This window comes from Pelecanus crispus, chromosome 13 (genome assembly GCF_030463565.1).
Source record: "Pelecanus crispus isolate bPelCri1 chromosome 13, bPelCri1.pri, whole genome shotgun sequence".
NCBI lineage: Eukaryota > Metazoa > Chordata > Aves > Pelecaniformes > Pelecanidae > Pelecanus > Pelecanus crispus.
This window is the reverse complement of record NC_134655.1, coordinates 16,771,514-16,783,309: the sequence shown is the minus strand read 5'-3', so window position 1 is coordinate 16,783,309 and position 11,796 is coordinate 16,771,514. Positions and strand designations below refer to the sequence as shown.

At 43.5% G+C, this 11,796-nt stretch overlaps 1 protein-coding gene across 1 annotated transcript; it reads right to left on the bottom strand.

Moving 5' to 3' along the window:
* Positions 1 to 4,969: 4,969 nt before the first annotated feature.
* VGLL1 (vestigial like family member 1) lies at positions 4,970 to 10,330 on the bottom strand. The gene is made up of 6 exons (XM_075720638.1): positions 10,319 to 10,330; positions 10,144 to 10,207; positions 9,018 to 9,247; positions 8,015 to 8,431; positions 5,837 to 5,896; positions 4,970 to 5,156 (listed from the first exon to the last, which is right to left on the bottom strand). Exons 3-6 carry the CDS (start codon positions 9,226 to 9,228, stop codon positions 5,116 to 5,118), a joined length of 729 nt encoding a protein of 242 aa, XP_075576753.1. The 5' UTR covers positions 9,229 to 9,247; positions 10,144 to 10,207; positions 10,319 to 10,330; the 3' UTR covers positions 4,970 to 5,115.
* Between the last annotated feature and the right edge of the window lie 1,466 nt (positions 10,331 to 11,796).

Below are 11,796 nucleotides of genomic sequence, written 5' to 3'. Positions count from 1 at the left end.
CTCCAAGTGTAACGATATATGATAACTCAGAGGGGAGTACCAAGGTCTCAGTGGATCAGCAGCTAGGTGGATTAGAGCCCTTAGCCCAAAATGTGCAGTGTTTTAAACCAGACAGTAGAGGAAAACGGGGCTGGTTCATAGATTGCACTGCAACCGCATTTTTACGTTTCCCAGGAAATTGCCTCTTCCAGTTATTTTGGGCTTGCGTTTATTTGTACCAAAGCCACATGGTCACTTAGTCATAAATTTTGCTCAAGGGGAAGAAAAACCCAAAGACACACACACAACAAAAAAAAAAGGGGGGGTGGGGGGGTGGGCACTTTGACTGACACCAGCTTTGGAAAAGGCTGGCAGAGCACCGTGCTCTCTGAGCAGAGGCACCGATGGGGCAGGCAGGTTTGGCTCCGGTTCCCCTCCCTATGGCCGCTCCGGCCGGGGCGGCTGCAGGCAGCAGCACCAGGCTGCCGGGCTCCTCACGGCCAGCGGCAGGGCTGGCAGCCTGCGAGGCTCTCCGGGCTGCTTGCAAATGAAGCAAGCAGAGCCAGCCCTTCAGAAAGGGATAGAAAGGGCTTGGCTTGGTTTGGCTGCTGTTTTCCTGCAGGGATTTGGGAGCTCACTCTCCCAGGAATGAGGAGCTGCCACATTCATGAGTGAAGGTGAAAGCCTCTCTGGCCAGACTGCAAGCTCTTTTCTACCAGTGCTTCTGCTCCCCGTGCAGGGGGGGAAGGATGCCATGAAGTCACTGTTCTCTTCCCCCAAACTGCTTCCTTTCTTCCATGCTTTGAGAACTTTCCCACACAAACCGCTTTTCGGATTATTTTTCTTTAAAAAAAAAAAAAAAAAAAAGAAAAAAAAGAAAAAGGATTTTGGAAACTTGCAAACATCACTCCTATTTCCTGGCCTTCGCAGCATTGCACAGGGCACAGATCACACCTTTAGTTCAGAAAACCACAAATTGACCAGTGCTGACATGCTCCGGCCAGATCTCAGCCTTGCTGTGTGACTGAGCCCCTCACCAAGAACGGGACTGTCCTGCTTGGCAGAGCCTGCCAGAAATGAGGCTTAAAAACCACAAGACTGTCAAAAATTCTGGTGACGAGCAAGTGTTTACCAAAGGCTACGTGCCACGTGGGTACATGAGGTGTCCCTTTCTCACCAGTGATGGGGCAAATTAATTGACACCCAAACAAAAATGAAACCAGCAGCAGCTTGGGTTCCCTTCTCTGCAAAGGATGAGGGGTATCAGCTCCAGGGTGAGGGCCACCAGCTATGACCATTTTCCCAGGTGACATCGCTGTTAGCATCACTGCGAGATGGCGGTCCCCCGGGCTGCGGACTGCCAGCCCCCTCACGGTGACCCCGGAGACAGCCCAGCTCCCCAGCAAAGCGCTGCCACCTCCAGCCCTGGTGCACACAGGAGAATTTTTGTTTCTTTCAGCTGCTCATCCAAAATTAGGAATAACATAAATGCAAACATACTGTCACATCTCCGTCACATTTCTGGGACATTTCGGAACTAGGCTGATTTCAAGTAAAAAGGTAGGCTGATGGGGAAGAGATGCAATGAACGTCCAGAAGAAGCCATATAAACTGTGGCCGTGTTACCCTGTAGCATTCCTGCCCCCCTCACCTTTTTTTTTTTTTAACCTTTAGGTTTTTCTTTAATAGCAAAAGAATCTCTCTTGTTTGTCATTGCAGTCCGGGACTATTTTTAACGCTGCTAATGAGTGACTAAAATGGGGTGGAGTAGCTAAGCCAGCTACACTGCTCCCAGCCACCCACAAGATTTATCTGGCCATCAGAGGAGAAGCTGGGCCAGGGCTGTCCCACACGAGAAGGCAGAGCAAGGCACCCGCAAACGCGAGACGCATGGAAGAAAATGTCCACGTGAACAAATGTACAACAGTTCCCGTAGCTTATTAAAAAAAGCCCCAGACTCCTCACGGGGTAGGAGTACAAATATATAAAGTATATATCACATAAAAATACTTGAGTAGTTTTCTCTGCATTAATCTCTGAACAGGACTCTCAGCGCTTGTAGCTTGTATCTCATCTGCCCATCAGAAAAAGCCAGGAGAAAAACCATCTGTGCAAAAAAGTTATGCCTGGACTAGAGCTTTGGAAATGGTACCCAAATGAAGGCAAATAGCCGTTTCCCACAGGGTCAGTAAATTACCAGAAAATACAACACCCAGCCCACATTTGTCCTTCTGAGCAGTCTCTCCAGACGCGCACGAGCGTTCGGGGCGTCGGAAGCTGTTTAAACGGGTACATCCCGCATTCCTTCTCCTCCCATCGCCACCATGATTGCTGCATTCAGAGGAGGAACCGAAAATAACCGTGGGAAGTACCAGATGGCAGCTGCTGAATGCAGCGCACCGTCTGCCAAGTCCTTCTGAGCAAAGGAGCACATGTACTGAATGGGAATGAAGACACCGTTGTTGGAGCATGACAGTAGTATGGCAGCATGGGGAACGCAGCCCTAGCCTGAGCGGAAAAGCAAGAAACACTCCACTCCGGACAAACAATATTGCAGAGGAATATATATTATATATATACTTTTTATATATACATAAAAAAATACATGTATATATAAAAGCCTACCTAATGTAGGGAACTGCTGTGAAATGTTGAAACCTCTATTCATACTAAACCATTAAAGGCAAATTGCACTGATGGGTTAACTATGTTTATTGCAGAAGAAAAGAAAGATGCCTACAAACCCAGGCACGCTCTGGTGCACGTTGCTGCGGCGGTGCAAGACAGAATGCCGGAGCAGCAGAGCCTCTGTCCCCCAGCCCTCTACCCCAAGGTCATTCTTCTAACAGCCAGGGAAGAGAGCAAGCACCAGCGCGCCCGGTGCGGAGCCCGGCACCACGGGTCACAGCGCTGGCGAGCGGCGTCTGGGATAAGACACCGGCCCTTGGGCTGCCCGGGCACTTGTTCCCTTTCCCCAGGTCTGCTGCACGGCCAGATCGCAAGGACGCGGCACTGCCAAACCTTGCGGCAATGGCTCAAAGTGTTCCCCTGTCAAGGCAGAATCAGTGATGCTTTGTGTCCTTGCAATAATTGACATGCAATTAAAAACAAGGGGTTTTCCCCCTGCCGTGCACTGTCCAGCCCCACTTGGTTGATTCACCAGAAACACAGGCTTTATAAATCACCTTGAATATTCCCAGCTGTGACATACACAGGACCAAGCTGTTCCAAGAAGCACTACATTTTAAGAGCATTCAGATATACTGTTATATGTCTTTTCAGACCTTAGAGCTAAATTATTTAGGCATTTTCTTTCAGGAGATGTGGCAGAGGGAGACAAAAATAATTTTTCAGTATTTTGAAGCACTAACTTCACTGGAATTACAACACGCACTAATAAGACAGATGTATGGCGTACAGCTTGGAGATCTTTGCTTCGGCCCATAGAGGAAGTCAGATTATATTACCATGTAGCCTTAGAAATCAGAGAATGAAGTAGTTTGTGGATGACAAAAGAAATCCAATTGGAGAGGTATTCCTAAACTTAAAAGAGGAGAAAGGCAATTTTGTAGAAATATTAAAACCAAGTGATTTTTCAGTGCTTATCTATAGGAAGACAGGATGTTGGTCTACCTTTTACGAACTTAGTTAAAATGGTTCCTCTTGCATGCGATCTCAGGTTGGTCTAGCTCATGTATATGCTAGAGCAAGTTTGTATGACAAACTGGGATCTTTTAAATTTTTCTTTTTAAACCAGTACCATAAACATCTAAAGTTGCAGAACTCAAATTATTTATAAAATTGCAGAAGGTGATATAACTGAAGTAGACCAGTGGCAGCACAGATATCCAGTGTAAACAGAGCCACAAACACTTACACCAGCTAAGGATTTGTCCTATAGATCACAAGCTCTAGGATCTCAAAGGTCAACTTTCCTTAAGCAACTGCATAGAGCTGTCAGAAAGTTAATTGTGCTCTTGTATATTAAATTAATGCATAGCTATTGAAGAAGGAAAAAATAAACCCAAATCTTTTTTTATCCTTAGGATTTACAATAAAGGCTAAGCAGTCTCTCTTACTGCAGGGATTACATACACAAACCTAAACATCAGTCACATGAGGTTTTACTCGCAGTAGCTTCAGCAAACATATTTGCCAAGGATGAGTGGTGAAATGAGGTGGGGATCTGAACGTGCAGGATCCATGCACACTTCATGGCTGCCACTTGTGCTGCACGGAGGAATATCCAGACCACGCCCCGTTCCACCGTTCTGAGGTCAGTGGGAACGGAAGGATTTTTGCTTCTTCTGGCGACAGAGCCCTTTGAGCTCAGTAATTTAAAATTCAACCATACAGGGTTTCTTTACAAAAAGAACCTTTTACACGTGCAGAGAGCCTAGGAAAACAGACCATTCCCACTTCCAGCTTTTTGCTCAGTGGTATTTTAATTGCCTCCAGTAAGGACCCAGATTTCCTCCCAGATCTAGTGTTCATTCACTGTTTTCTAGAGAATGATTACACCTTATGAGAGGGCAAAACAGAGCCTTTGGGCATACGCATATTATATAGTTTCTGAAGAATGTCCCTGTGAATTGCAAGTATGGTTACAAATTACTGTACTTCCAAAACATAAATATGATAATGTGCTTTGCTGACCTGTGGTTGCCCTGAAGTCTCTTGCCCGTGGTCTAAAGCTATTTTAGACAACCTGGAGATACCAAACCAAGATAAGAAGCTGCAGCACTGAATTTATGCATCCTGCAGTTATCAGTTATTAACTGCATTGATAGGAATTGTGCTTCTTATCAAGAAATGGTAACTGAATAAACACAGAAAGATTAAAAAATGCTAAGAGTTCTTTTGGAGAGGGCTACATGAAAAGCCTTAAGTAGACAATATTTCTTCTCAACAAACATACTGTCAGGTTTAATACCACAGCTATTAGAAGTCATTTACTGAATAGAAAAAGATGATTTTTCATTCCCCAAACAGTAAATAGTACATGTATTCTTCCAACTGAAAGGAAAAAAAAGCACAGAATAGCTGCAGTTCATTTCTTCTTGATTCACAGTTGCAAATAATAAAAGTTCACAGCAAGAACCTTCTCTTTCAGAGTGAAATAGAAATATCCAGTTGCTAAAAGTACAAATCTTGTCTTCTGTCATGAATCTGAATACCTGAAAGACACAGCAGTATCAGGAACAGTCAAACAGCATAGTCCATGCAATCTCTTAGGATGTTGTGCAAACAAAATTGCACCTTTGGGTCTGATGCAAGAGGGGCCTTACTAGAATAACGAGAATGACCCATCCAAAGTATCCCCAAAATACTGCTCATCAGAGAACCAACATCAGGGTATGACACAGTCTCAAGAAACTAATAAAAATATGGAAGTCTGAATGCTTTGGGAATACTTTCTTAGAACAACTCTCCTAGCAGTGTGGTGGATTTGTTGGTGAACACTGCAGTAATGCTAGCACACAGGGCCAACAGGGACCTCCGTCTGAAGCCAGGTGCTTGAGATACAAAGCAAGGGCTGTCCTATCTTTCTGGGATCTGAAACTTGGACAGCCAGTGCAAAATAAGTGTTATGAAGTGGCAGGCTGATGGTATAACCACAGAAGCTAAGGTAGATGGAGTAGAAAATCATATATCTAATTTTAATAGAATGTTTTCCCCTCTTGTCTTTTAATGTACTTATAGGAGGTGGTGTGTATATCTTGGGGAAAAGCAAGCTTTTGAAATACAGTCTGGAAGCAACCGAGGAAGCATCTTTAATTCTGTGCGCCTAAGCAAGGCAGCTATCCTTCACAGGTGAGTATTAATTTGTTCCAAACCTGCTGGTTTCATTACTTACCTGCATTGGCATGGCTTACACTGGGATTTTCTGAGCCTTGGTAAGAGCTTGCTTTCCTCTCTTAAAAAAAATAAAATACTGGAGATGAGCAGAGATTCAACACAGAGCTAAAAGTAGGCAGTAGTTCCTAAAGAAACCTTGTGCTTTTGCAGCCCAGCCTATAGCACAGGTGCTGGAGAGCTCTGTGCTGTCTGGCACAGCAATATACACTTCCATAAATATAAATATCAGCTGTTCTTAAACATGACACAGCGTAACGAGAAGTATATTTAACAGATAGAGCCAAGAAACAGGGACTCCCACAGGCAGACTAGATGCACACATCCTAAGGACTTGCCAAAGACTCCCTGCGAACATGGGCCAGCTATTTCTTATCTGTTCTTTTTGATAAGCACATGTACAGCATTACACATGTGGTGTTACTAGGCTCCCTGAATATTCAGAAAGGCCCTGTAAACATCCTGAAACAAAAGGCTTTAACTGGCGATGGTTGGGGAACATTGAGCTGTTTAGTTTCCTTTTCACTTTTCCCCAACTCATGTTCTGTCTGAACCTTTGAACAGAAGTCCACTGTCGTTAGCACTGCTTCCCTTTTTCAATCCCAAGCCTAGTTTCATGAAACATCTCCTTTTTTGGAGGAGTCAGTTCCTCAGGCTCCCAAGCCTTAATAGGCTCACATTGCCCCCTTGGGGGAAGAGGACACCTAACCTTGCTCTTAAATTAAATCCTAGAAGTCCAGACAGTGTCTCTAAAGTAATTAGACTGCCATTTACTAGCTGCAAAAAGTCTAGGATGCATGCCTGTGCAACACATACATACAGTCTCAGCTCAATCTACCTACATATCATGAGCAGAAAATTTGGATTCCAGCTGAAGACATACACACTCTCCCTTTTCCATGCACAGACACAGACAGGCATTAGACACTGTAGCAGGAATAAGTTAGCAAAACACTTACAGCTGGGGGTCCTCATAACAACATAGCTTTGGTAGCCTCAAAAGAGGAACTGTGGATAAGACTGTCTGCAGATATAAACCGTACTTTTAGCCCACGTTCTGCCAAATTGCTGCTGATGCCAATTAGAAACTGGGTAACCCGTAGGTATTTCACAGCCAGTTATTTTTCAAAACCTAAGACTCGGGATCGCTTCTTCACATGCCTGGTCCTTTTTATCTAGAAGCACCAGGCAGGAGGCGCTGTATTTTTCCAGCAGACTCCCTAAACAATTTCACAACCCTTTCTTGGAGACCAGTGCCAAGCTGACTATCTGGGTAACGCCCAGGAACAGCAATGCAGCAGTACCCTAACAGGGCACCAGGACTCTGGCCAGGAAGCCTGATCCCAGAGAGCTTCTCAAAGGCAGAAATAACTCACAAGGGAGCAATTTTAACCAGCAGTCCTAGATGCTGTGGGGACGTAAGCTCCTGGGAAATGGACTTCAGTCACCAGCCGTCTGTCTTCTCTGTGCTGGCAGTACATAGGATTGGGATTCTTACTAATTGTTAAGAATAAATAAGCAACAATCATTGCTCCTGCATGAATTGCATCAGCTCTGGGAAATCTACTGCAGGGAGCAATCGCAGCCTTTGACAGGCAGGGCAGCAGTGCTTCATGGCAGGCAGCAATTAGCTGGGAGACGAGGCAAGATCAACCCGCCAGGCCCTTTACCCCAGTCCTTCCAGCTACACACAGAGACTGGGGAGGGAGAGAAAGCCCTGGCCTTTCTGGTAAGGACTGCAGTTTCACATCCTGCATTCAGAACATCATTAACACCCTAGACAGTATGATAGGTTGCTCAGGGCTCCCACCTAGCCACCCCTTTCTGGTCACAATACGGGAGCATCTGGTACACACCATACCTGCTACCTATAAGGTAGAGATCCTGATAGCGCTGTGAAAAATGTTTATATTCACTTAAAATATCTCCATAATGCAAGCTAGAAGGTAAAAAAATATTGTGCAAGGTGGGCAACGCATATTTTTTGATTAAGCCATACTACATAGCTAATCATTCCCAAGTACCACAGTACACGTCATGGGTTACCTGTTGAAAAAAATTTCTGTGAGCTGGGCTGAAGATGGCACCAATTTGAGAACCTTAGGAACAGACTGTATTATTTTGTCTCTTTATATAAGGTGCCATTAAAGAATAAAGTTATAGTTAAGTATTTCCTTACCTCCCCCAGGAGCTGAACTTTGACTTATATTTTGTAACCTAGCAGGTCCAGTCACACAAGCAGAACTTGAATGTTGCTTCATGGTACATTCTTGCATGGATGTTAGGCACCTTTCCTGTTGCAGAAGACCAAGAAGAGAACCGTATTTCCTGTCAGAGATCGGTTCATCTACCACATGCAGGTCAGGCAAGGCATGATGATACACCGAACTGGTAAGACTGGGAGTCCCAATCGAAGGGAAGGGCCATAAATCTGCAGGTTGAGTTGGATGACTCCGCAGAGCTGATGGCTGGTATTGGCCTGCCATACCAGCAGCAGAAAAATTCAGACCAGAATTTGACATGCTTGTTGCAGAAGATGACGGATATGGTTTGGAGCAATGTGAAGAGAAATTCCACTGATGGGGAGACACGCTATCTACTTAAAAGAGAAAGAAAGCATCTGAAGTCTCATCAATTCTTACTTTTTCCCAAGGCAAATTCCAGTGGACTTCTAAGGGAACACTACCAGACTGCATTTTCATTTTTACAGAAATATATATTCACTTCAGTGCTGCTTGTCTTAAAAATCAATGACAAATTCATACTAAAAGGAGACTAAACCTCCACCACCAATACTTTCAAATAAATATTGCATATGTTTTCTTACAGGCCACTAGCATAGGCAGGTTTTTAACAATTGCAAGCTTAGACAAATATATTTTTGAAAAGACAACAAATTAAGTCATAATGCACTTAATGCATCTGACAGCGATGGAGACTCTTGGCTGGAAAATGAGGACCCAGTCCTGCCACCAGGCCCACAGAGAGCTTGGGAAGCACCCCTGCAAGCACAGGGATTTACCCAGGAAGTCCCAGCTACATAATCCCGGGCTTTGCAAGCATGATTTTCTTGCTGTCTGTTTGCGCACAGTTCCAAATTTAAGCATGCTGCATCTTAAATTCCTTAGTGAAAGCTAGTCACCCCCACCTAACACCACGCTCACGCATGGAAAGCAGCTCACCATTCTTCAGGACAACAGTCTCGTCCTTGTGCTTTGTGCTCAGGTCTTGTGGGTTCTTGGCATTGCTTAGAGCTCTAGAAAAATGTTCATCTACTACACTGTTAATATCCCCTTGGAAATATGTAAATACAACACTCTGAGTCCCCCATTCTGTTTTCACAGGTTCTTTGCTTTTACATGGCTTTGGAGAGAGCTTCCTTGTTTCTTCCATTTTCAATAACCAACAGCCCCTGCCAAAAAAACCAGACCCGTCAAAGAAATACTCTTCAACTTAAAGTGCACAGTCAGTGGTGAGCCCATCTTCCTCCTGAAACTGATAGGGCCAGAAGAACTGTTATTAGTAAGATTAGATTCTTTATCTGGATTTCTGCTTCTTCCACGCACCTTTTCTTTACTGATTTCCTTATTATACTTCCAATATGAAATACTTTAAGTATAAAACAAAAGGAAAAACCTTTCAATAAATATGTATTACATTTTTCAGAATTGTGATGGGAATGCATTTTTTCCAATCAGACAAATTGAGTCCAATTAGTCCTTAACTCGTTCAATGCAGTAGCTTTTGCTGCTGAGCTCTAAGTTTGATATAACTGTACAATATGCAACCTTAGTAAGGGATACTGCATATTGAAAGCAGTGAATAGCTCAGAGATGCAGAGGGCCTGATGGATACCAGCCTCGTATGAGTTACCTGTCAATGCCATAGCATCGGCTCTATCAAAAAATAAAATGGGCACATCTATCCACCACCGGTCATTTCTCACCCTGCCTTCATCCATCTTTATAACCCTGGGCTTAGGACCTAGCACTGTGCAAACATACCCTGAGGATGGAAGTCTGCTGAAAGAAACGAAGCACTTAGACAAATAATTCAGACAACATAGAGGCAGCATTAGCCCTAGATGAAGCTCAGGGTAAACTTATCAAAATGCTCTGTCCAATTCTGGTTTTTGCATTGTTAAAAAAAAAAAAAAAACAAAACACCACAACAACCCACCAACAATCCCCCCCCCCCCCCCCCCCAAAAAAAAACATTGACAAAGTACAAAAAAAAAATTAAAGAAGAAAAAATACTAATTGGAGCTTAAAATAATAATAACTTTAGATAAGGTAAAGTTTGAAATACCTTGATCTACATCAGCACACACCCCCACAAGGAAAAGACTGCTGAGAGTAATTAGTTGCTTCACCTGTTAGAAAAATACACTCAGAATAAATTATGGAAATTAAAATTATGGAAAATTCAAATAATTAAAAAAAAACCCGCAAACAAAAAACCTTTTTTGTTTGAAACAACTTACCTAGCTAGGAACATGGTGGGTCTGCCAGTTGCTTAAAACTTTGGTAGCAAGACTGCTACAACACACGCTGTAGCTCACCCAGAAGTTATGGATTTAAGGCAGGAATTACTCTAAAATAGTTTGCAGGAAGTCAACAGAAGACTGTAAGACTCCTTTTTGTTCTCCTTAAAAATCTCTGCTGCCAGATATGGTAAGAGTAGGACAAGGAACGCCACTGCTTGCCCTGGAGAAACTTCGGTTTTATGCGTTTGTGCAGTTTCTGGCCGCAGGGGAGATAGTTCTACAACCAGAACTCATACGTTCTGCTGTAATCAAAATCATATTTAGCAATGCTTAGGCTATGAATGCAGTGAGAAGTTCCTGCTGTTTCTATTCAATTTTCCAGTCTCATTGTCAGCTCATCACACCACATAGCATAATTGATTTACCTTGATAGCAAAAAGGCTGTTATTTTCCAGAGACCGCTGAAACCTTTGGCTGATAGCCAGTTGTATCATGCAAAACCTAGCGCATCATTAGATTTGTGTTTCCATCCAACTAACCCTGCAATATGCAGCGTTGTTTAACCTATTCCGATACATTTATCCGATTTCTTTTTCTTTTCTAATCATTACCCTCCCAATCCTCAGAAGCTTCCTAATAAGCATTGCACTCATCTGTGTCTCAAAGGGTATTTTGAAGTATCTGCAAAGGCTGCCTCCAAATGGTCTCTCAGTGTTTCTTACACATGAAAAGATTGTTCAGGCTGCAAACCCAAGTATTCAGACATTAAGAAATACAAGGATTAAGGTTATCCAGCCATAATCCATCTGCCTTTTCATGCTTAAGCCTTTATCTACAAACTTCTTGTTCATGTTTATCATATGCTTCTGTCTAGTTTTTCTTGTTACCTCTACCACCCCCATATTCTCTGTTCAGTTCTACCCCCTTCATGGTCCCTTGCTCAGCTAGTCCTAATCCCCTGTCATCAACTACCAAATTATGTTCAAACTCAAACTGTTTCGCAGTCCTCATTTTAGGATTTCTATTGTTTTGCCCTTCCTGCATCCTTTCCCCAGCTCCAAACCTGAACATGGTGCTGGGGATGGGACACATACAGGTCGGTCACGAGTTAGGAAATGCAAGGGGATACTCTGTAACAGCCATCAAAACTGAACAAACTTTCCCAAACACAGAAACTTAAACTGAAAAACCTTCTTCTTGATTTACAGGCACCTTCTCAAGGCACACGAAGGGAGCAGGAACTAGCACAACCCAGCCAAACAACTGGAAAAACTTCAAGCACAGGAAGAGACACTATTTTTTTCCCAGTCTTGTTTTAGAAAGGGACCCACTGTTTAGGTTAAGAAACTTTTTGGTTGCTCAGCTGGAGACCAATGCTTGCCATGGCAAATTCCAACCCAAGCAGTGAAAGTTTGGCAAAGTCATAAGCAACTGTATGGCCCAAGAAAGGACTACATCAGGCCACCTCGACAGCA

What these genes read in the sequence shown, in the direction of transcription:
- VGLL1 (XM_075720638.1), bottom strand. Translation starts at nt 9,228, where the DNA reads ATGGAAGAAACAAGGAAGCTCTCTCCAAAGCCATGTAAAAGCAAAGAA. An exon ending in GACTGTTGTCCTGAAGAATG is followed by an intron (nt 8,432 to 9,017) that starts GTGAGCTGCTTT and finishes TCTTTTAAGTAG; the next exon opens with ATAGCGTGTCTCCCCATCAG. An exon ending in TGTAAGCCATGCCAATGCAG is followed by an intron (nt 5,157 to 5,836) that starts GTAAGTAATGAA and finishes TGTGTCTTTCAG; the next exon opens with GTATTCAGATTCATGACAGA.